The sequence below is a fragment of the Gadus morhua genome, chromosome 9 (genome assembly GCF_902167405.1).
Source record: "Gadus morhua chromosome 9, gadMor3.0, whole genome shotgun sequence".
In the NCBI taxonomy this organism is placed as follows: domain Eukaryota; kingdom Metazoa; phylum Chordata; class Actinopteri; order Gadiformes; family Gadidae; genus Gadus; species Gadus morhua.
Window position 1 is genome coordinate 22,823,517 of NC_044056.1, and position 24,724 is coordinate 22,848,240.

Sequence of the window (24,724 nt, forward strand, 5' to 3'; positions counted from 1 at the left end):
TGTGTGATAGCATCAGTTCCTTGTCAACCATCATATGTCATTACGGTGTTATTAACGCGGCCTCTGTTGACCCACTCTCTGCTCGATGGAAAATAGACTGGAAAACCAGTCTATTTCTTACAGGCCGAACATAGATCAAAGCTCTGAGAGTATCCCGTCCCCAGGTGTATAAACAGAACGTAGGCCTACAGGAAGTGACCTAAGCCAACATCCTACCCAGTCCAGTATGTTCTGATGACAGCTGTAACCTTTAGTTCATCAATAACATACAAAGAGGATTTTAAAACTTTATTAAGAGCAATATTCATAACATTTTGGCCCAGTCTTCACTTAATACATTAAATTATAATCTTTATTAAATTGGTCATTTGAGAAGTATATAAATAAAAGCAAACATTCTTCCTGCATTCATATGAAAGAAGTTACGAGCATTAGCCTGAAGGAGCTCGGCATGTTAAACACTCCACAAAAAAATTATGCAAGATGACCAATAATACTGTCGGCGTGTGTATGATATTAATATGATACAGTTTGATAAGCTCTTGTGCATGCTCATATTATGAGGTTAGGTCACAGTTATAACAGCAGGTGGGACCACAGCTCCCCGGATACATGATGCTCTAGCTTAGCTGGCGGCTCGGGCTCCGGGGGGGGGATGGGGGCGGAGTTAGGCATGCTGGGACCACAGGAAGCGGTCACAGCGCTCCAGCATGGTCTGGATTGTGGCTCTGGAACAAAACACACAAAAAAAACATACTTATGTAAATGCTTGTTCGAGTTATAACCTTTACATTAGGTCTAAAAGGTCTGACCATACGGGTTGCATCTCGATGAAGAATGGAGTGTGTGCACCGAGCTTCATGCCTATTGCATGTTGTTCTGGAGGTTCCTCTGCTCTGAGTGGGGTTCAGAAGGCGCTCCTCACCTCTGTCTCTTCTCCGCCACCCGCAGCAGCTCGCACACCAGTGCCGAGTGGGGGCTCAGGGCCAGCGGCAGGCCGCACTCCTCCAGGACCTCCAGCGCCCGATCCGGCCCCACGCTCTGGGCCAGCCTCAGGGTCAGGTTCTCCGGGGTCACCTGGCGCCGGCGCCCCTCCGCCGACCCGTTGACGAGCGTGGCCGTCCCGTTGGGGGTGGAGGTCCCGTTGGGGGTGGGGGGAGCGGGCTCTGGCTCAGTGCTGCACTGCTGAGACAGCTGGATGAGTACCTTCCACTCCTGGACGGTCTGCGGTACCACTGAGGAGAGAGACGCACACTTTTAGAAGTCAGGAGGCCTCTTGCTAAGGGAGGCTTGCGGATCTCGCCTGCAGACTGCAGCCCTGACACACACACTAGAAACCATGCGTCTTCATCAGCACCAGACTGTTGTATTTTATCTTTCAATTGGTTTCACATGATCAAATCAAGCATCTTAAACCTTTTACTTATTTAGGGGGAAGGACACGTTGAGAGGTGACGCAGGACTCATCTTCAAGTGTGCCCTGTTGCCTTCCCTTGAATAGATAAAAGGTTTTGAATGCTTCATTGAGTCATGCGAGACGGATCATGGATGTCCGTTACTTACCTTGTGGATCCTCCAGCAGGCTCATATCATCCAGCCTGCAGATGGTGGAGAAGGCCTCCGTGCGTCGCTGCAGCTCACAGCACAAGTACAGGAAGCCAGTCCAGTATCTGCAGAGGGCCACAACATAACCACAGGTCGAACACACGTCGTACTCACACAACTGCTGGACACATCAATGCAATTGATATCCCATCAGAGGTGGGCTGCAGAACCGCCTGTCGGTGGTCAGTTCAGTCCATCACTGCTATGATTATCTTTTTTAATTTAATTGTATTAAACGCTCTGTAATGTTTCTGGTACCCCCGGCTCCGACAGGTCTCCGCCATCGTCTCCTTGGAGGACAGGTCGGCAGGAAGCTGTATGAGCAGAGAGAGGAGTCGCCCGTAGCCCCAGCTGAAGAAATGGGAATGCCACCTAGGATTGAGGACGAACATTGATGTTACTTTGGGAATAGGGTTTTCAAAATGGACCTTGTGATAACAACGGAAGGTAGACTAGAGACACCTGGGCTGGCCGTCCGCGGTGAGGGTGTCGGAGGGTTGAGGGGCATCATGGGAAAGACCAAGCTCCAACCAATCCTGTCTCAGAGATTCTGATTGGAGGAGGGAGCCCAAAAAGGATAATCTACAAAAAAATAAGTAAAAAGAAAAACAGACACTTTATATTATTTATAAAATCGAAAAAGTAAGAAAAGCTTGTTAAGATCAAAAACTACAACCAAAATATGTTTAAAGAGAGAAGGGCGATGGAACTTCAAAGCGCAGAACCTTAGTTCCTCGGCGTGCGACTGCACCAGGTTGTCCAGGTAAGCCAGGAAGTGAGGCGGCTGGGCCATGAGCGCGACGTCAGCGGGCGTCACCGCGGGGTGGAACTGGGAGAAGGAGCGCACAGCCGCCTCGCCATGCCTCTCATACAACCTGGACACAAGGGGACACGGAGAGGGTTGGCTGGAAGGGACTGGACGGAAGACCCCGTGTCTAAAACTACAATTCTATATTCTGCTTCTTAATGACATGAATCTGAGGAGTACAAATATGTTGAACTCCCTTATACACGTGCAACACATTCATCTTCAAGATCTGAATTAAGAGGCAGGGACGCGGGGGGAAGGGGCCGGGGATTGTTCGTTGACGAACATTTTTCGTTAACAAAATTAACACTAGCCGGGGGCTAGAGGCTGGGGGCGGGGGGGGGCAGATGGCAGACCTGTGTGTGTGAGCCAGGAGCTCAGGAGCGGACCAGGGCTGCAGCTCCCTCAGGCCTCGCAGTGACTTCAGCAGGTCCCCCTTCTGGATGACCTCCACCACCTTACTGGAGCGGGTCAGCTCTGTGGAGGCAGAGGGAGACAGCGTTGGTCTTCTTGTTCTGTCCATTAACCGCAGCGCTACAAGCGTTGGGTACTTCCTCTCACCCTGCACGGCCTCGATGAAGGAGCTCTGCATCTCGGGCTGCTCCGCGTGGCAGAGCAGACACGCACGCCGCACACGCTCGGCGTCCAGCAGAAAGAAGTAGCGCCGCAGGAAGCCGGCTGCACTCAGGACCCCTGGCTCCTCCCCCTGCCCCCTGAAGCAGCTCATCTCCAGGTAGAGGGTGGCCAGCGGAGTGAGGTCTCCCAGCAGGTCCGAGGGCAGGGCCGTGGGGGGCTGCACTCGGACTGGCTCGGGTCGTACGGGCTCGCCCCCTCCGGCGGGCCCCCCTCCGACGGTCTCCCCTCCAGCGGGCCCCCCTCCGGCAGTCTCCCCTCCGGCAGTCTCCCCTCCGGCGGGCCCCCCTCCGGCGGGCACCGGGCTGCTCTGGCAGCGTTCCTGACGCTCTCCGGCATTCTCCTCCTCCTCATCCTCAGTGGACTCTGGATCCACGCCGGACTCGGGCTCTAGGCCCCGACCCTGATTCTCCTTCTCGGGGAGTGGTGGCTGCTCGCCTGTCTCAGGCCCGATGGGTTCCCATGAGGAGGAGCACAGAGGCGGCTCCCCCTGCTGCTGCTGCTCCAGGCTCTGGGGCTTCGACCGCTCCTCCCTGGTCCGGACCTCCTTCAGCGGCCCGTCCTCACTGGTGGAGCCCGGCTGTTCCACGCCCAGCACTCGCTCCAGCACCTGCAGCCACTCCCGCAGGACGGCCCCCAGGGCAGCGGGGTCCATCAGCACGAAGGGGTCCTGGATCTGAAGGCTGAGGTTGGTATGAATCAATAAAAAATAAAGATCCTACAATTCTGATGATGAAACGTCACATTCATCCTCTTGAGAACTGCGTTGCCGTGTCCTTACGTGGCCCGCTCCGTTGCTGCTCGGAGTTCCTGCAGTTCATTCTCCGTCTCGGTACAAACTCTGGGCAGCACGTTTAAAAAGAGCAGTGAGGTCATTAGTGTGGAGGTCATTATTTATTCTACTGTTCACAGAGAGAGGACGAGACAGCGAAACGCTCAATGCTTCACTTCCTGAAGCATGAAAACTAATGAGTTTGACATCAAACTGCTGGTTTGCTGTCAGGGCAGAAGTCTGACTCATGAGGTACTCACTCATGGTCCATGTCTTCTGAAGATGGCGATGTAGCCACTAACACTTCAGGCTGGGCCTCAGAGCGCTGCCAAAGGTCTGTGTTCATCTGTAGAGTGTTAATCTTCTCCGTTGTCTTCTTAAATAAACTAGAGACGCTGAAATAAAGAAAACATTAAATGAATTGGTTCTTTTTGGACCTTATGATGGAGCCATTATTGTCTGGGTTTATATATTTTATATACAAAACCCAGAAGATCAGAATAGTTAACTTAGAAATGCCAACATCTTCACACATCCTTAGAGCCATTTGTGTTTAAAACAAGGGCCTAAAAGTGCTTCTACACCAGTGGTTCCCTACCTGGGGGGCGCGCCAGAGAGCCAAGGGGGGGCGTGAAGCCTCTGACGGCTAGAGGCAAAATGACGAGTGCCGCAATTTCAGAATGTAGCAAATGCAGCAGCAGTGGGCCCATGCCTGACCATATAACAGCGCATCCGAGCTTGAAAGAACTATTTTAGATCACCATCTTTCAACGTCTTTGTTTAATGCGACTGCATCATCTTCTCTCACATGATCAGCAGCTCGCGATGTCACTTTCCCTCCAGTTAGAACTGCTCATGATGATGTCGCCAAGTTGTCTCTGTCGAGACAGCACAGGATCAACACCTCTACCCAAGCCCCCGGAACCAGGGAGCCATCGCATTCACATCAGAATGAAGCCCAATAAACCGCCAATGTGTGTAGGTTCGGGAGGGTAAATTAGGGTGCTAGCTTAAGCAACCTAATCGCAAACCTAAATTAGGCTACTTTTTAGCGTGATGCTGTTGCGGCTCTCGGCTGTGCCAGAGCGTTCATAGTTGCTCGGGAAACCACATGACGTCGCCGCCCGGTGCAGCGGTGTGAACTGCCCAGTTTTTAGAACGTCGCAGACAGTTTTGTCGCAAGGAGTCGCAAGTTGCAAGTCTTTGCGAGGCGAATCGTTGTTCTGAACTGGGCTTAAGGGCGGAGCTTAGCAACAGGTCAGTACCATCAATTCGCAAATGCATTATTGCCATTCAGCACACTTGTCGCCATCAAAACAAAAGCGCGCGACAGACTGGAGCCAGACTTTAGTTTGGCTGTCATTCATATTACACCTGACATTCCCTGGCTGTGGGTATGTAAGCCCAAGGTTCACATTAATGAATGTAGGCCTATTAATACCATGCACTGTAAGCTACGAAAATAACACATTTATTAGATAAAAAGGGACAAAAAATAGAAATGTATGGTTATTGGGGGCGGGGGGGAGGTTGGGAACCACTGTCTCACACACACACACACACACACACACACACACACACACACACACACACACACACACACACACACACACACACACACACACACACACACACACACACACACACACACACACACACACCTGTCTTTGACAGCTTGCAGGGCGATGCGTGGCTGATTGGGCCCGAAGGGGAGGTTGAGGTGGAAGGGCAGGCCGGCCTCGGGGCGCTCGGCCTCGGGGCGCTCGGCCTCGGGGCGCTCGGCCTCGGGGCGCTCGGCCTCGGGGCGCTCGGCCTCTGGTCCCTGGGTTTCTGGTGGGGGGTGAAGGCCAGAGGCAGAGCAGAGGACAGAGGGAATGGATGGAGGACTGGAGGGATCATGCAGGCAGGTGGAGCCAGAGGGCCAAACACCGCTACGTAGACAACGTCAAATCATATATTGAAAAAGAGAAATGGAAAAAACGGAATCCGACAACAAAAGACAAACGTGGTGTGTGCGGAATAGGATGGAGCAGATAAAGATTCATATTAAAAAGGTGATCAGATATGACAAAAAACGCCACTAATTATCAGGAAGATGGGCAGGTTGTAGCCAATGAATATTCGATAATAAATAAAGGTTTGAGGAAATTAATCCATTCAGTCACATTAGTATAAATGAGTATTTGATCTTTAGGCAGTTTGGAAAACCCACACCAACAGAAACCTGAGCGAGGGGTCACAGCAGAATGCCGTGACTCAAACTAAGATGATCCTGTTTGATGAAATGATTCATCAAGGGGAAGTTATAAACAGGAAGTTATAAACAGGAAGTTATAAACAGGCATTTCCTTCCATCTCAGAGAAATCAAACCGAGGATAGCGAGATGTTTACCCTGCTCCCCCTGGTCCTCCTCCGGGCCGAACGCAAACTCCTTCAGCCTGTCCTCCTCTGACGCCGATTGGTTGATGAAGGAGCCCGTCTCCTCCTCGGATTGGCTGCCTCTGCGGCTGATCACCCGGTAGATGCCACAGTCCAACACGTTGAAGCTCTCCTGCAGAATCATCAAGAACACACAAGGAAAAGGTCAATGCTGATGCATTTACATTCACATTTAGGGGACTTTGCTGACGCTTTTATCCAAAGCGACTTAAAACCATTAATTCACACATTCACACACCGACGGCGCGGCGGAGTCAACCAGGTAGGGCAACAGCCAGCTCGTCAGGAGCAGTCAGGGTGAGGCGTCTAGCCCAGGGACAACTCGACACTCTAGGAGGAGCCAGGGATCGAACTAGCATCCTTCCAGTCACCAGTCAACCCGCTATACCTCCTGAGCTACTGCAGTAGCGTAGATGCAGCCTGCTAGGTGGGTTCCAGTCATGCCATCCTCATAGCAGTAGTTATCTAATGTCATAAACATATTATCTTTGGGGATAGGATTTAGATGCAAATGACAAGTGGCATGATGCTACTTCCTGGTCTATCAGATCCCAGTTTACAATGTGGTGACCATCAGGTCAAAACAAAAAGCCCCAGAGGACAACTATGGACAACAATTAACAACTACAAAGCTAACATTACTACAGTTAGCCTGTAGCAGGAGAGAGCAGCCTGGGACCACAACATCACACGCCATTTACAACATTAAGAATGGAATCAAAACCTCCAAAAAAGAAAGAAAGAACTTGACTGACCAAACTCACGTGGGAGGAAATGCTGCTCCGGCGGCTGCTGGAGGCAGAGTCCAGAGGCTCCAGCCTGGAAATGACCTCGTCCAGCTGACGAATGAGCTCCGGGTGGGAGGCAGGGCTAAGCTGGGTCTTCAGGTGCTCTACGCGGTCGATGGGGACCAACTTCCTGGTCTGAACACCGTCGGAGACGGTGGAGAGAAGAGTCGTCGTTAGTGAATTGAAATCCAACTTCTACCCCCTGACGCCGGAATCTTATTGACAACACTTTGCGTATCATGCAACATCTTTCACTCACTGATCTCCGTGCTTATAGAGATTGTCAAATCTCTTAATGTTTCCATCTACCCAAGCTGCACAGACTGATTAACCCTGGTCATTATACAATGTACTTTATAAAACACATTTAATGGCCTTCTCTGTCGCTCTAGTGGTATCGGTCTATCTACGGGCCGAGCCCTCTGTCTCACCCTGCTGGGCACCAGGGCGTGGGGGAACATGCAGCAGACGCTGGCGGCCAGCACCCACGAGTCCCTGCGGAGCAGCCGCTCCACACACCGCTCCGCCGACACCAGGGACAGGTGGGACATCTGCCCGTTGCCGTGGAGACAGAAGAGCTCGCTTCGGTGCACCGCAATGTCCACCACATCTGGAGAGGCCAACGGATCAGGGACATCGGTTTGTTTTAGAAAACGACAGACCAAAAAAAAAAAGAATTAAAAAAAAAAATTGATCTATTTAATATTTTATGCATAGTCCTACAGATTGGGTGACATTTACAAAGTGTGCGTTGGGAGACAATAGTAGTGCTACCTTTGATCTCACTCCACAGAAGCACCTGGCCACTCTGGGGTCGGAAGATGTAGATGGCCGAGTCGGTCCAGGTCAGCAAGTGTTGATCTCTGCAAGGTACGCACTTTAACCTTTCTGAATTATTAGAAACGTTTCTTAATGACGATACAGACAAATCATAAGAATTATGATGATGCCACTTTACCCTAAATAAAGTAGTTTTGAGAAGGCGATAGACTGCGAGCTCCTCTGCGCTGGGACGTATTGGGGTTCACTTCTGCAGGGTCGGAAAGAACAACAACCAATCCTTCTGGTTATGATCTTTAACAGAATTGACAGAGAGACGGGTATGAGCTCCTACCTGTAGCTGATGAGGGGCAGCGGGGGGCAGGCCAGCAGCTGTTTGAACTGGTGGGTGCTCAGGACTTCACCGCTGAAGCTGGACTCCCAGATGCGGGATCCGGGCCGGGCGCAGTACAGCAGCGGGGGCGGCCCCCCCGCCGGGCTGCGGCTCTGGGGGAAGAAGCAGGCGCCGTACTCCCCGTCACGCTCCTTGTTTCCGATGCGCCAAAACTTCTCCCTGAACGCACAAAAGACAGCATTGCTTAAGAGAACAGAGAAGATCCCCTTAAAGATCCCATATCATGTATTTTTAGCGTTAATAATTGCAATTGGGGGTACAACTCGAATAGGGTTACATGCCTTTATGTTCGAAATTATTATTAATTATTCTCTAACTGTTTATATCTGCAAAACCAATTTCAGGGTAACCCCCTCTCGAGTAACCCAGTCTGCTGTGATTGATCGAACGCTTTGCGCATATGTCGGAAATTCAGAAGTTGTTAACATTGCGGGTAGCCGGGAGGCGCGACTTCTGCACTTCGGCACCGCCCAGTGCACAGACTGACGCCTCACTATTATTATGGAAGCGAAGTTTAAGCGCAAACAAGCTGTTTGATGCAATTATTGAGGGGCGTTCTCGGCGGGCGCAAATACTCCCACTGGCCCGGACTTTGATTTTTCTAATTTAGCAAACGTAAAACATGTAAACATAAGTCTGATAACAAAGAGAAAAGTCGAGCAAGCAAAAAAAATCCTCTCCCCAGTCTGCCTACTAGTATGAGCAGGTTCAGGTTCAGGTTCAGGTTACTTTATTCGTACCCGTAGGTAAACTTGTGTTGCAGATTAAAAGTGGGCTTCCGTCACACAGTTAGGACAACACATACACACAAACACAAATGGGACAGTTACATACAGCGGATAAAACAATTAAAGTGCTCCAGTGCTAACCCAAATTTGGACACTTAAAACTGACCAACATAATTAAAATATAAGTTCAGAGCTCAGAGTAAGGTGACCTCAGCGAGACGGGGAGCGGCCCCTCCCGGACCACGCACCTCTCCGTGTCACACAGGTAACAGCGGCTCAGCGAGGACACCAGCAGACGGCCCTCCTGGTAGCCCAGCTGAACCACCCGGGAGTCCACCGTCGTGACCGTCTGAACGGGGAAAATCACGAAGGTCGCTGCCTAGAATTAAAAATTATTATTATTTTCTTTAATCCAATTTAAACACAAAAGTATGCTTTATATTCACAATAAGCCTCTTCTGTGCTAAAACATCCCAGTTCCTCTTCGGTCTTAGCGACTATGACCTACGCTCTGATCGATCTTTTATTGCATTGATCTGATATTGTATTGATCTCATGAATTGTATTGATCTGGTATTGTATTGCTCTCGTATTTTATTGATCTCGTATTTATAGTGATCTGGTAATGTATTTATTTTATGTATTGTAATGATCTGATATTGAATTGAACTAGTCTACTGTATTGTATTGATCTGGTATTGTTGATCTCTTATTGCATTGATCTGGTATTGCATTGATCTGGTATTGCATTGATCTGGTATTGCATTGATCTGGTATTCCATTGATCTGGTGTTGTACCGATCTCGCATTAAACCAGGTACCTTGCTCAGCTTGGTGGAGCCGGCGCGCAGGAAGGACACCTTGCCTCCCTGGTCTCCTGCGAACACGCGGAGGGAGCCGCTGTCCCAGCAGAGCGCCGTCACCCGCTGCCCGCGGTGCTCCCAGGACACGCTGACCCTCTCGGGGCGCCCGCGGCGCTCCAGCTGCAGCTCCCACACGGCCACCAGGCCCTGGCTGAACCACGGCACAGACAACCCGTTACCCTGGACTCCCGGGAGAAAGGCAGGCCACCTCCACTGTGCAAGATGCTTCACCTCAACCTGCTCCTCAAGTCAATGCATCTGAATCCACTGTTTTAACCTGTTTGATGAGAGCGACTGAATGTATTTAAAAGAAGGATAAACTTCATTGGATCATTTCATGGCATCTCTCTTACCTTGTTGCCACGGCAATAAAGTCTTCATCGCTGGGGCAACATGCTACCTGAATAATAGACCCTTCCTGGAACACAGCAAGCAATCAAACACTGAGTAAACGGTTACAAACCAATACAGTCGTTTTCTAGAGAGATGAAATCTGCATAACATTCAATGGTGTAAATAATAAAAAAGTATAGTACCTTGTGGGTTAGAATAAGTCTCTGCTTCCAACCTTCCCTCTGGATGAGGTGCAGACCTCCTGCAGAGGTCCCCAAGCCCAGCCACTTTTTGGACACTGCCAAGCAGGTACACTGCAAGAGAGGCATGGAAAGCATTTACAGATGAAAACCAACCGGAAATAACTGACATGAGCTGCCCTTTGTGAATGAAGCGTAAAGGTTATTTGTTATGACGACGACGAAGGCCTACCTTCAATCTGCCAGAATCCAAGCGAAGGGCAGAAAGCAGCGGATCGAGGCAGTCGAACTCCGCCAGAACATGACTCTGGCCCTCAGGCACCACTGGGACGGGAGGCATGGTGAAGGGCAGTCCTCTAAATCACAATCGGCAATTATTGGAAAACCGGAAATGATATTTTGAAGAGTTGACGAAGGTTCTCGGACATGTTGTTCATTTCGCCTCACGACTGCATTTAATATCATACCAAGACACCAGTGCAACTTGTGTCGCATCACATGACTGGAGACCATCCACTTTCCAATTTAAATGGTTCCACTGAACATTGCTTCAGGCTGGCTGACTTGAGAACACTAACAAATGTCATTAAATAACCAATATTAAGCCTGTTTGTTGAATGAATAATAATTTGTCTACATAGCCCAATTTACAGTAGGCCTACATGAGACAATCAATCAAGTTGTCGCCAATCTCGCAAGGAACTGTAAAAACTCAAAACCTGTTTGCATTTCAGGAAACGTTTCAGAATGCATCTAGAGAAGACGAACCAACCTAAACTCTAATAAAGTTAGCTTAAACGACCCACTGGTAGGGGACTTTTATTGTGTAGACTCCCGCTGCGCGTCACGAGACCCGTCAGCTGACTGCAGCGCTGCTTTATCAACAAGTTGACGAGATGTCACTCAAATTACAAACCACACACCAAGTCCACAGCGACTAGACCTGGACACACTGAGCTTCCGATTGCAAACAAGCTCTCGGTTCTTTGAATCGACTTCAAAAGGGTGGTGGTAATGCTGTTGCATGGTAGAATAGCAGGCTAACGAGGTAGCATGTGGGCTAACCTGGACATTGATCCGCAGTCCGTCCAAGGGTGGGTCAGTAAACTCACCAGGTTGAATGACGGATGGATCTCCTGGGACACTGTTTTACATCAGGCCGATGCCATGCTCCGTTTACACACTATAACTCAACCACACCGCTGGGCAGCGTTGCCAGATTGGGCCAGATATCGCACCCAATCTGGCAACCCTGGCTACAGTGCGTTGCAGCCAGATTTGCCAGGTTGGGCGGGATATCTGGCGCAATCTGGCAACGCTGCCGCTGTTTTTTTTTGTTATTGATTAAAACTTTAATTTTATTTCAAAGGGAACACCTCTTATTTTGGAGATCAAGGTAGTAGTGCGACACTAATATATCAAAATAAAGTGACTAAGTGTTTAAGTAACTAACTTTTAAGTGTTAGTGTAAACTAAAATAAACGTCACATCCTTTACCACACATTTCTTAATGCAACAAACTATAGGCTATTGGTTATTTTATATGTAGTATAACTATATTTAAAACTTTAGATGCAGCGTTATCTTCATTTTATGGGTAGTAATGGTTTTGTGGCTCCAGATGCATTGTATTTGGTGGGAGGGATCAGAAAAGGCTCCTTTGATAGATAGTGAAGGTGACCAACCCCTGCTCTAAATGGTTTCACTCTTCAGCTCCAGTCCCCGGTCACTGCTGAAGATCACGGACTGTCGAGGACGGTTCGTTCCCGTCGCAGGGCACAACATGGCTGATCGCGACTAAATCGAAATACGAGCTGGTCAGTGAGTCAGTGACCCAACATATATGTCAGTAGCCTATCAAAAAAGAAAGTGAGATGAGATGTACTTCTACTTCATGAAAGGAGTGTCATTTTCTTTCGTTTTTTATTACAGAACCAAAAACACTTTTCTTTTCATTCCAATGAACATTTCTTCAGTGCAGATAGAAGGTGCAGACGTAACATACCAGTGAGCTGTAAGCAGGATTGGACCATACTTTAAACACTGAAATGTAAAAGGCCTTATTGCTACATAAACTCCCCTCTACGTCCAGGTTACGTGGAAAAAGATCCCTGTATTCACCTGGTGTGCAATTAGGGTCAATTGCATTTGCAATTTCTCTTCCACAAGTCTTGCTCTACGCACCATTGAAATTGCCTCCCGTCTTCTCCATCCAATGCCTCCTGTTTTCCTGAGAGCGGTCTCAGATTCCCTATGAGGTTCACAATGATGACCCCATTCATCATGGGAAACGCAGAGCTTGTCGAAGGTAACCAACACTAAATGAGTATCTGATGCACATGTAGGGATGTAATAGTTCCTATCTATATCAGACTCATGTGAGCCCAGTCTGTTGAGTCTGTGCCAGCAGTCCGACATGTCTCTACCATCCCTCGTCCACGTTTAGCTGATCCACGTCCCGCGTTAGATAGGCTGTCCACCCCTCAGATCTTTCTCATCATCCGGCGGGTTTGCCAGGCGTGTAATTTGTTGTAGGCCGTTTGCAACATCTCCTCCAAGTGGCCGGTAATCTGCAAGACGGTCATAGTGTCAGGGGAACCACCTTTATGTTCCAGGGAACCTCTGATTGATTCATAGAGACCCACATGAAAGCCCTTCGGAGTATGGACTTACATTGGCACTTAAATACTGTCGTTGGACCTTCTCTTGAAAGGGCCGCAGTTTGGTCATCTGGAATCTTTCCAGGTTAGACCGCATTTTGACCACCTGCAGCCAAACGCCACAGGTTAATACAAGCATCAATTTTTTCATAGACATATATATGGCAATATCATATGAAACATATGAAAAAATGACAGCATATTGAGACCAAGTCTTTCCTGCAAATGCAAAGATGAATTATGTATATAGTGTAACCCTGACACAAATTAAGAAAGAATTGTGTTTGCAAGAAATCGCCAGCATAGAATTTGAATTGAACAGTTAAAAACAACACTACATTGTGTTGTAATGAAGACATAGAGGTCGGTACTCTGCTTGTAATGGTCATGCCAAGACTCACTCACCTTCTCCTCTAAGAAGGGACTGTTTACAGGAAAACATGTCCAAAAGTGTCGCAACAGCTCCCCAGCAGCGATGTACAGATGTTTTAACTCTCCCTGAACCTCACTGGGCACCATCTCTGAAATACAAAAGACAGAATAATAGAAACAATAAGTTACATTTTAAAACCAAGTTCAGAATCAAACAATCTCACAGTCTAGTAAACAATGTAAAGAAGTATACTCTGCAAGGATATGCTGCTATAAATGTAAAAAAACAAGTGCAGTTGTGCAGTTGCCAGCATGTGCAGTTGCCAGCATGTTCAAAGTGCAGTTGCCAGCATGTTCAAAGCTGAGGCAGTGGAGAAGAGTGCTTACGGTTTATGGCTTGCTGCGTGCCTGTCTGCATTAAGACTCCTCCTGGAGACAGAGCAGCGATGGCAGAACTCACAGCACTGCTGGTTAACACCTGCAAGCCATGTGAGAGAGTAGCTGCAGTCAGCCCTCATATTATCCTTGCTTGCAGTTTGTCCCCGTCTGTTCCGTCAGGCTTCCCCTGATCTGCCCAAGTGTGCCATTTTCCTTTCTTTCGCAGAAAGACTCTCTAACCCCCCCCCCCCCCCCCCCCCCCCCCCTTTATTTAGCCTGATGAAATGATTGGATGGCCTACTCTGTACTTTTAGGGTACCGACCGAATGACCTTGTACCTTTTCCAGTTAAATCAATTGTTTTTAGCTACCAAACTTGGTCATCTGGCGGTAGAGAAGGTGGACTACAGTATACGTAGACCAGGGGTACTCAAGTAGAAATGATGAGGGGCCACAATTTTTTTTTTCAGTGACTCAAGGGGCCGATCGGTATACGTGTGACTGAGGCCGATATATGCTCTGTTTTAGACGTAACGCGTAAGCACGTAAGATACATAACCCCCCCTTGCGCGGTAAAATATCCCCCCTTACGTGCTTAAGTGCGTCGGCCAAAATTCCTGACTATGCGACTAAAACACTACGGCCCTACGCAGCTCGCAAAGACTGTGATTGGCCAGCTAACCACATCCTTTCAGGAGTCTCACATTTCCGGTTTTACAGCATAATAGCGCCATTTTTAAAAGGCCGTGACAGAAGCGAATGAAGAATTTTGAAGAAGGAGAAGAAGAAAACACAAGAACGAATTATGATAATTATAAATATAAACAAGCCAGCGATTTCCACTTCCACGCCCACAGATTCGTTCGTTGCTCCCCCTACTGTTCTGGCGGAGAATCCCCTTGCAACACGCGCAATCCTTAAGGAACCTTAAAGGAACCGAAAATCAAAACTTGTCTAAAACAAGTCCATTGTGTAAATTACGTGCTTACGTCTCTGCGTCTAGACGACCCTAAATCGGCCTTGACTGCTGCTGAGATGGACTGTCTGCCTCGAGTTTGGGAGGGCTGGAGCGGTCTGTGGGCTGGAGTGCTATCTGTTTATCGTTGCAACCCCCAGCCTCGTATTGAGATCGCGGCGCGCGGTTTCAAAATAAGAGCGCCCAGCACGATTTTTTTTTTTTTTTTTTTATAATTAAAAAAACTTTTCAAAACAGCTCGAGGGCCATTAATAGACACCCCGCTACTTGAGTATGACTGACGTAGACAAACAACGTAGCAGCTGGATCAGTGGTCGCTTTCAACACAGTCGGGCCAACTCAGCCGGAAGCTTCTTCACCTAGACTCTGCATAGCCAACCCCTCCCACCCCTCCTACGCACTTATTGTACGTCCTTGCACTTAATGTACCCACTTATTGTGAGTCGTACTTAATTATAGTACTTAGTTGTATAGCATCTTATCCTAGCTATCTTTGTTGCATACGGGGAATGGAAAAAAAACCTAGCGATTTTCAGTGCTTGACACTTGATTCTAGGAACATCCTTACTGTACGACGAACTTCTTCTAAAAAGAGTCTACTAAACGCCCTAAATGTAAATGTAAGTGGTCGCTGGTGTAGTCGTCCTCAATGCAGAAGATTAAATGTCTGGCTATGGAGCAGTGCAACTAACCTGAGCTAGGTTTGGTACGTAGTTGGCCATCTCGTGTCGAATACAGGTGATAGAGTTGATGATGTCCTGACTGGTGGTGTACTTTTGAGACTCAAGTGGCACAGGACCATGGGCATACCTTAGAGAGGAGAAAACCAGGGTGTGAAAACATTTACGCTAGAGTGATATGAACTAAAAGTGGGGGTGTAACGGTACACAAAAGTCACGGTTCGGTACGTACCTCGGTTTTGAAGACATGGTACGGTACAGGACAGTACGGTTTAGGGCTGCAACAACGAATCGATAAAATCGATAATAATCGATTACTAAAAGCGTTGGCAACGAATTTGGTCATCAATTCGTTGAGTCGCGCGATTAATACGTCAATCGACAGGTTGGTTCATGGTTCATGCACGCCCACAGCGAGCTTTAGCGTAAGCGACCACAGCTTGTATTTTGGTCACATCTTATCACTGGACTGTAGGCCTATATAAAGTGTTGTACCTTCACTGTCTTTGGGTTAAAAAAACTCCTTAAACTCATTACCCGTCTAGTAGTTCAACCGAAAACTATCAGCTGCTGCTGCAGACGGGCTCGGAGTCGGCACCGCGTGCATCGATAGTCTTTCAAAGCAGCGGTAGTAATCACTCAACCGGACGGTTTAGAAAGTCCCGTCAGTTAAAAATAGTAATCCAGTTTTTAAATCGGCAGGATATAGAGCTAGTTAGCTTAAATTTTTTTTCGCAAACAGTGTTAAATGTGATGTGTTCAGGTCGGCTCAGTAATATGATTGATGTGTTCAAATGCAACACCAAAAAAAAAGCGAAAACGATCTGTCATCTGAGAGAAATTAAGATGATTTAATTTCTTTGTATCCCATTTATGCTTTTTTATTTTTTTATGATTTAAAATTACTTTTAATAGTTCCGGGACGTTGGAGCAATAACCTGGTGTTTTTACACTTCAGCCTGAACTGTGAATTTGAAGTAATGTTCCGTTTTTGAATAAAGATGCAGCAAATACAAATGTTTCTTTTTTTATCCGATTCATCGATTAATTGAAAAAAAAAAAAATCGACAGATTAATCGCTTATTAAAATAATCGTTAGTTGCAAAAAAAAAAAAGTTGGAAAATTAAAAAACTGCTTGTTTGTCAACAACGGAGAATGGCCGTAGATCAGCAGCAATGAAAACACCAATAAACTTGGTTATGGTATTTGCATTTCTGAATTCCTAGACAGGGGTTGTTGAATTAGTGTCAGGAGCTGGGTTTGCACAGCTATTTTTTTTTTTTCACAGCAACGGTGATAGTAACACCTGGATGGTGCCTTTTCAAATGCGTGTGCATGTCAAAGTGCTGTACGTAGACACGGAGAGCCTGTCGGAGACCCTCTCCGTAGCTTACGTGCGCATCCAATATTTCTTAACCATCCGTCGACGCCATGGACCTATTGGTCGACGAGACGGCAAGGGCTGTGATTGGTCACTCTAACAGAACGTAAGAACGTAAGTAAGCAATGTACTTTGTACATTGCTTACTTTGCACCTTAAGGAACAATAAAACACCAAATAAGATTTGAAAAGCTTTGGAAACTTATTTACAATACTGCTTACATGGTTTGTAGTCAACATAAGATCGATCGGGCGGCGAATTGCATTGCGTATCCGACATCCCGACAGAGAACTGCTGAGGGGTCTCCGTATTAACGGAGTCGGATCACGGAGTCGGAGTAGTGTACTTTGGCTAAACGGTCCGGGGAGAACTCCGACTTCAAGTTTTAAATTCCGCATCGCAAAACAAGCCTTTACATTCGCCATATTAACGCTATGTAAGCCACATGTTCGCACCGCTGTCCACCTCTGTAACCACACTGAGGTGCCTGTACCGTGAGGGTTTGGGGGGGGGGGGGTCTTACCTGTCTGATTTTTTAAGGTTCAATGCCACGGTTTTTGGTCCATCTTCTCTTTGAAGATCCAAATAATCGATGGCTTCTTGTAACTTCACCTGAGGATTTTGTTTTGAACAAAAGCATAATGACTGAGGTGGTCCAACACAGGGTGAAGAAGAGTCTCCTCCAGAGCACCACCATACCTTTTTAATGGGGGGCTGGAAGAGATCAGAATCCCTGGAGTTTCCGTCTGTACTGCTAGTCTCGCTAGCTTGGTCGTTTGGCGCATCACTGTGGAAGCAAGATGGAATGCAACGACCCATTAAAAACTATAGTTATATTATTATAACTCTAGTTCCATGATTGTAGGCGTTCTATGATTTTTGTCTCGGCTACGAACATAGCCGGTAGCATGTCTATATGATTTGAAAATGTTTTTACCCTCTCCGCGAGCCGGCGGCAAGTATCATGGCACTGTGATGGTTGAAACGCTTTATGATGGCAGAGTTGCTGTTCTCCTTACCGGTCCTGTTGGGATTGGATGTAGAAGCAGCTGCGGAAAAGCCATAGCCCTAACCCAAAACAGACCCGAGCACATGAATCTCACACACCTCATAGGATGGAACTTGTCCTGACATGGAACGTATTCGAGGGTCTTACCTCTTCTATTGTTTTATCCTCCAATGACAGGAGGTTCACCAGCGGATTCTTTACACCTTGCACCACCATCGATTTTAGACCTGCAGGGCATACAAGTACAGCCTATACTTAACTGAAACACAAGTAGGGCTGGGTAAAAAAAATCGATTTAATCGATTTTGGATCGATTTCATTTAAGTTTTGCAATATCGATGCATAGAGCATGAGATCGATATCTATTTATTTATTTTTGTTACCATTATCATTATTTTTGCAATTAAATAAACAATGCCTTAATGCAATTTGCAGTGATGGAATGTTGTAATACAAGTACACTTAAACTTCTATTTCCTTTCTAATTTCAAATACTTTTGAGACTTGAGACAGTTTTGTTTAAAGCTCAAGTTTAAACTGTACAATTTACAAGTTTGCACTTAAAATAAAGTACATTTGTATTTTGTAACACAGTTGAGCCATTTTCATTATTTAAGAGCAGATTGAGTCAAATCGAAATTAATTGTTTCAGAACCTTATGAATTGAAATCGAATCGAATTACATTTGTTAGTTTTAATCCGACTGCACATTACTTTGAAAGGATGAACCTCAGTTCCGTGATTTAGACCTCACTTTTTTTCACCACTGTGATGCTGACGGCGTTTCCCGCCTATTTTTTTTTCCTTTGGCAGCCCTCAGTCAAATTCTGGATTCTTAAATTGGCCCTCAGCAGTCAAAACATTGAGAACCCCTGATCTAATGTATCTGTATAACTCCAGATGAGTTACGTTACCCTTTTCATCCTGCTTCGCGCACTCTGAGAAGATGTCCAGGGCGCCCGTACTGATGCGGTCTCGATGGAAGTAGTGGGACTGAAAGAAGCGCGTCCAGAACTCCTTCTCAGTGAGGTTGTGAGGCACGTTCTCACCGTACTTCTGTTGCACTGCAACCCAAGCACATTTCCACAAACACATTGAGCCCTCAGCCCAGCACGGACGGCACACTGAATGTCTGTGTCACGTAGGGGTGTGCCAAATAATCGTCATGACGATGCATCGCGATTCTAATTTTCACGATCTACTGCATCGATTGTTGACGCCAAGAATCGATAATTAATTTTATTTATTTTTATTTTTTTATATAGTTTTATAAAGCCTATTCACTTTTTGTGGCATCAGTTTGTCCTCTTATGTTTATGAAATGATATTTTTGTTATAATGGCAGCTACTTCCAAAAGGGGAAATGTTTGAATGTTTTCATTTCATTGGTTTAAAGGACCACTGAGGCCATGTAAACGGCACTGATTATCCTTATTTTGTTATTTTAAGTTTTATAGATCCTTAGCACTTCTTGTCAGTGTATCCAGTAATAGTCGTTTCAATAAATACAGCTATGTATGAATTGAGTTGCTTTGAGTTATCAATTGAACACACTATCCAGATCATACACAGCCAGTCAGCCACTGGTAATGGCTTAATTTTTTTTTAACAGTGTTCAGTGAAAATTCGCAATGCATCGCAATAATTCAAGTATCGCGATGCATCGTGATAGAATCGCATCGTGGCATGTGAATCGTGATACGAATCGAATCGTGACTTCTTTGGCGATACCCACCCCTAGTGTCACGGGCAGACAATTGCATCCCTCTCAATGGTTTTCACAGAACATGGACTGGAGATGTTTATTACCTGCCGGGTATGTTCGGAAGATGGACTCGATGATGTCAGGCGTCAGGTTGTACCTCAGGCCATTGCAGCCGTCTGTCTGAGGTCTGATATCAGCCTGTAATGGGCAAAGTAAGTAAGTAAGTAAAATGTATTTATAGAATCACATTTAGAACAGTTTGCACTGACCAAAGTGCTGTACATAGTGCATTCAGTAGGTCAACATGAAGGCAAAATAACAACATTAGAATAAAATAAAAATAAAATACATAAAACCCAGACATCCACACACAAACAAAGCCAGTAGTGCAGAGGTCAGATAGTTAATGGGGAGGGAAAGCAAGGTTGTACAGATGGGTTTTGAGCCTTGATTTAAAGGCATAAATGGAGGGGGCATCACGTATGTCGGGTGGCACTAGATTGATTGAGTTTTGCTTATTAAAGCATATCTCTGAATCAAAAATTATGCCCAGATTTCTAGCAGATGGTTTTATGAATGGGGTTAGACTATCTAGGTCAGTGAAGATGGGTTTTTTGAATTTGGAGGGGCTAAAGATGATAACTTCTGTTTTGCTATTGTTAAGTTGGAGGAAATTCTCCCCCATCCAGTCATTTATCTCCTTGAGACACTCTAGGAGCGTCTGAAGGCAGTCCCTGGATCTCAGAGGGAGATGTAATTGTGAACGGCGGCGTAAAGTGGAACAACAGGTTGTATTTTCTTATTATATTCCCCAGTGGGAGCATATATAAACAAAACACGATTGGACCCAGGATGGACCCCACAAGACAGAGGGGCAGAGGAAGAGGAGTGCTGACCTATGGACACTGAAAATGATCTATGGGAGAGGTAGGAAGAGAAGCACTGCAGAGCTGAGCCCCTAATACCAACCCACTGATGGAGACGGGATAGAAGGGTGGGGTGGTCTACTGTATCAAAGGCAGCACTGAGGTCTAATAAGACTAAGATGGCGTTCTCACCTGTGTCTAGTGGGAGGAGTAAGTCATTAGACACTTCCAGCAAAGCCGTTTCAGTGCTGTGGCGTGCCTTAAAGCCAGACTGAAAGGGCTCCAAGACAGGGCTCCAGATTTTTTTTAATGAATGGTAGTTTCAATATGGGACCGTAGTTATTTCAGCAATTAACATCCAGGTTATGCTTTTTAAGCAACGGCTGGACAACCGCGTGCTTGAAACATGAGGGAACAGTGCCAGAAACAAAGCATGTCTTTATAATGATCAGAATGCTTGGACCGATTGTTTCAATGGCGTCCTTGATGATCTGAGAGGGGATAGCATCATTGGGGGTTGTAGAGGGATTCATGTGCTTGATAATATCTCTCAGATCATCAAGGGTCACTGGTGAAAAATGATCAAATATAGCTGTAACAGCTGGGTGACACGGTAAAGAGCTGGAAGCAGACGGGGTAAAAGACTGTTTTATTTTTTCTATTTTAACAATAAAAGAAAACTTTAAAACGTTTCACAAATGCCGGTGGATGAATCGACCTCTGGGGAGACTTCGGGGTTAATAATTGAGTTGATAGTACTAAAAAGGATTATCGGTCTGTGGGAGTGTTTGTTAATAATATCTGAGAAATGTTTGGCTCTGATACAATTGTACTGCTGAGAACGACCGAACCCTGTTTGTATGGCTTGAAAAACATTTTTATTTTAAACAACACAAAAAGGACAAGCAATGGATTGTAAAAGAATAATTGTTTCCCTTATAGCAGTGATCCCTATCCTATGGGGCGGGACCCGGTTCCGGGTCACGGCTCATGTGGTACCTGGTTTGCCGAGAAAGAATAACCAACTTTTTTTTGTTTTATGCTGCCTTGAAAGGCAACTCCTTGTTAAAAGCCACATCATTGATTAGGCAAGCTTGTTCAGAAAACAGGCATTGGTTTGATTAATTTGGAATAAAACGGAGATTGCCACAACACGTGCATAAGAACGTGTATGTCTCTGCACATGCACTACGCTTTACGCTTGTGCATGTTGCAGAAAATATGCAACAGCAAGCCCTGGTGTCACACTGTATGATAGGTAACAGGTTATGGTATTACACCCATCCGCGAAAATATTTTCTGCCATAGTTTAGATGGCATTGTTTAGAAATGAATCGTGAAATTACTCTTCATTGTTGGGAGGCATTGTTCTGTTTCAAAATGCCAGAGCATCTCTCATACGAAATGTGGAAAAACATTAGCATTAAGATTGATTTTTTTTACATAATTTTTACATTATTAATTTTACAGTACTTCAACTCCCATGAGACCTCACAAAATGGCGTATTGCCGTAAAAATAATAATCCCATGATGCATTTTGATGTACAATACCATAAATGGTCTACTGGTGAACTTACTAGGAAGGCTGCAGATATGCCCACATCCTGCTTCTTGTCGGACAGAGTGTTCTCCGTGTTGGTCGTGCTCATCCGGTTGGCCCAGAACTCCTCAGCGCTGATCACTTGGCTGACCACCAGGTCCTTGTACAGTTGGAAAAGTACCGGGTCTTCTTGCAGCATTCTACAGAGATGAGCGTAAATTCAACCTGCGTCACTCAAGACGCTATAGGAGTTCTTACATGGGTTTCCAATTAGATATAGCACAAATATAGACATGGATCATATGCAACTAAATAAATCATAGAATAGTAGGAGAACTGTATGTAGTCTATACTGCCAAATAAACCTTTGCATTCTGGATGTCTGAGGCAGACGAGTGAGACAAAATGGTACACAGAGTTTACAGAGCATATACATGAACACACGAAGAGCGAGGTTAATTATTAATTGGTTCTTCTTACCTATTCTTCTCCTCCAGTTCCTTATTGGCCTTCTTCTTAAACTTGGGCAGCAGCTGTTGCAGAAGGTCCTTGGCAGCTTCCCGGTCCGTGAGGGCACTGCTATCGTTGGAGAAGTGGAATGTGCTGCTCTCCCCAGTGTGAAGCACAAGCTGGAGCTGGATTTTGGCTTTCCCATCTGGACTGATCTTCTGACCTGTCCGCAACAGTACCACATCTTGTATGAAGAGCAATGCATAACAAAAGCAGGGCAGCAACAACACTGCAGAAGTGCAACAAGGTTTTCCCAGAAGGGGGAATCTGGTACTCACTGACCGAGGGAGAGTTGATTTCTCTGGTTTCATATTGGATATTCATTTGATATTGACAGCATGCAACATTTGGTGCAAGGGCAGGAGAGAGGGCTCATTAGGGAACTTTGGAGAATTGCTTTCCTTGTCAGGAAAAAAAGTATGGCTCCATCCACAACTTTTTTGAGCATGTTTTGATTCTTTTTTTTCAAAACTATTTGAAAAATCCTACCCCTTTTTCCTTGAGGATGAAAGTACGGTACTACCGTACTTTCATCCTCAAGGAAAAAGGGGTAGGATTTTTCCCCAGGTCCCCAGGTTCTCCCCAGGTCCCTCATGAGCCGTTAGTCTGGCTCCGCCCACCTAAGTACTTCCGCTCAATTTGAATTTCTCTTCAGTACTACGTCTGGTTCTGTGGTATGTTAGTTTGTTTTTCTCCGTCCAAATATTTGCGTCCAAACAGCGCAAAGAGGTAGTGGCTGAGAACAATGACGTTAAAGTCAGCTCTCGTTGACGGACATCTTCACGCACAGTGTTTGGTTTGTTTACAGCCTGCGCGCAACGTGATTCCCGGCCATACGTTAGCGATTGGTTATGGCAGATGCAGAGTGGCACTGGGCAGATCCAGTAGTTTTAAACTTCAACAGACACCCGCCGCCAAGTGGGTTAACGTTTGTCTATTGAGTAGGTCCAGACTCTCTATGCAAATGAAATGAAGTACGAGAGTCTGGTAGGACTAGGTTAATGAGCCGTTCCACGCCCGTGCCGAATGTAGAATATCACACTAGTGTCAAACATGAAACTAACTTGACCTCGTTGGTACTCACAGCGGATATCTGAATACAAGTGGCTGACGGTGAACCGGTCCTTGCCCTCGGGGCCCCAGGCGATGCGCTCCGCCATTAGGTACAGCGTACCGTCCTGCTTCCTCTGTCGGACTTTCTTCAGCACCAGGAGCACCTCCTCGGACAGCGAGGCCATGGTAGTAGAAGGACAACTATCATCCAGGGGGGGATAGACAACACTGGCTGTGATGTTGATTAGCAATCTCAAAATCCACCCTCTAGTTGTGACATCACAAGTGTGAGTGTCCACCCAGTTATGAGATATACGTATTAGATCCTTCACATAAACTGCCATATGTCAGCAGTCCACAGCCAGTGAATTGTGGATGCAAGACCTAGTTGTACACGTTATAAAAACCCAACGTTATGAGTTGATCAACAATCCTAAAGTTAAGGAGCGTAAACAAGTTTTTTACATTTAAAAAAATACAGGTACACACCCTTACCCAATTCATGAAATACCCCCATGACAAGGAATAGTTATGTTATGTTTTACCACAAAGCGGACCATCTGACACCTTAATCAGTGACCGAGTGTTTGTAGCTTAGCTAGGGTCACGTTAGCAAAACTGAACAACACTAACTATAAACCCTCAATTAAACTGTGATGCAAACGTACCGATCGCTCTAAAGATATTATTTGGAAAAATATCTCATAGATGTGAGCAAAAGAGTTATTTATAAAAAAAAATAATATTGCAACTTGAAGAACGTTCACCTCGGTCTACATCACTGCCTCAACTGCCATGCAGTGTTACAACAATAATGTCTCGGTTGCAACAACGGATCGGCTACAAAGTTCCGCGCAGATTCCGTCAAGCTGGAGGAGGAGCGTGATATATATTGATGTGAAATTGTGAATGTATTGTGTGTGTGTTTACGTATTTCAGATTATATGACGTCAGGAAGTAATGGTAAGTATATGTATAGGAGACCAGAGTTTAATTCTTATTCTTTCTGTGGGCAGAATAGCTCATAATTCGAGTAGGGTCTATCTGCAGCTAGTCTCGCAAAGCCAGACCAAACTACAGAAAGTAGAATCTGCAGCCGGAGCCACTTGCCAAACACGCCCATTGCTCTGCCAGACACGCCCATTGCTCTGCCAAACACGCCCATAGCTCGTGGGCGTGCGTAATTCTACAGAACTAATATGGCCGCCGCCGATATTCAGTGAAAATTAACAATGGAGGTAAGAACAA

At 46.1% G+C, this 24,724-nt stretch overlaps 2 protein-coding genes across 8 annotated transcripts; both read right to left on the reverse strand.

The window, feature by feature from the left end:
* Window positions 1-275: 275 nt before the first annotated feature.
* hps5 (HPS5 biogenesis of lysosomal organelles complex 2 subunit 2) lies at window positions 276-11,589 on the reverse strand. 5 transcript variants are annotated; one of them, XM_030365823.1, is made up of 24 exons: window positions 11,410-11,568; window positions 10,577-10,700; window positions 10,348-10,458; window positions 10,165-10,229; window positions 9,770-9,962; window positions 9,197-9,327; window positions 8,161-8,379; window positions 8,005-8,076; window positions 7,821-7,909; window positions 7,478-7,656; window positions 7,014-7,181; window positions 6,211-6,370; window positions 5,632-5,648; window positions 5,480-5,601; window positions 4,079-4,213; window positions 3,828-3,887; window positions 2,975-3,729; window positions 2,770-2,890; window positions 2,331-2,480; window positions 2,068-2,187; window positions 1,864-1,977; window positions 1,564-1,670; window positions 926-1,235; window positions 276-728 (listed from the first exon to the last, which is right to left on the reverse strand). In XM_030365823.1, exons 1-24 carry the CDS (start codon window positions 11,415-11,417, stop codon window positions 668-670), a joined length of 3,591 nt encoding a protein of 1,196 aa, XP_030221683.1. In that variant the 5' UTR covers window positions 11,418-11,568; the 3' UTR covers window positions 276-667. The 5 variants fall into 5 exon arrangements, with proteins under 5 accessions (XP_030221683.1, XP_030221681.1, XP_030221680.1 ...); XM_030365821.1 differs by having other exon boundaries at window positions 5,480-5,648; window positions 11,457-11,589; XM_030365820.1 differs by having other exon boundaries at window positions 5,480-5,648; window positions 7,023-7,181.
* Window positions 11,590-12,250: 661 nt separating this feature from the next.
* On the reverse strand, window positions 12,251-24,313 carry gtf2h1 (general transcription factor IIH, polypeptide 1). Of its 3 annotated transcripts, none has more exons than XM_030365825.1 (15): window positions 24,244-24,313; window positions 23,508-23,677; window positions 22,394-22,586; window positions 21,951-22,113; window positions 19,611-19,704; window positions 18,716-18,865; window positions 17,949-18,028; window positions 17,730-17,860; window positions 17,492-17,579; window positions 17,316-17,404; window positions 15,422-15,539; window positions 13,764-13,854; window positions 13,410-13,525; window positions 13,018-13,110; window positions 12,251-12,914 (listed from the first exon to the last, which is right to left on the reverse strand). In XM_030365825.1, exons 2-15 carry the CDS (start codon window positions 23,659-23,661, stop codon window positions 12,828-12,830), a joined length of 1,647 nt encoding a protein of 548 aa, XP_030221685.1. In that variant the 5' UTR covers window positions 23,662-23,677; window positions 24,244-24,313; the 3' UTR covers window positions 12,251-12,827. The 3 variants fall into 3 exon arrangements, with proteins under 3 accessions (XP_030221685.1, XP_030221684.1, XP_030221686.1); XM_030365824.1 differs by having other exon boundaries at window positions 24,145-24,295; XM_030365826.1 differs by lacking the exon at window positions 24,244-24,313 and adding an exon at window positions 23,972-24,103.
* Between the last annotated feature and the right edge of the window lie 411 nt (window positions 24,314-24,724).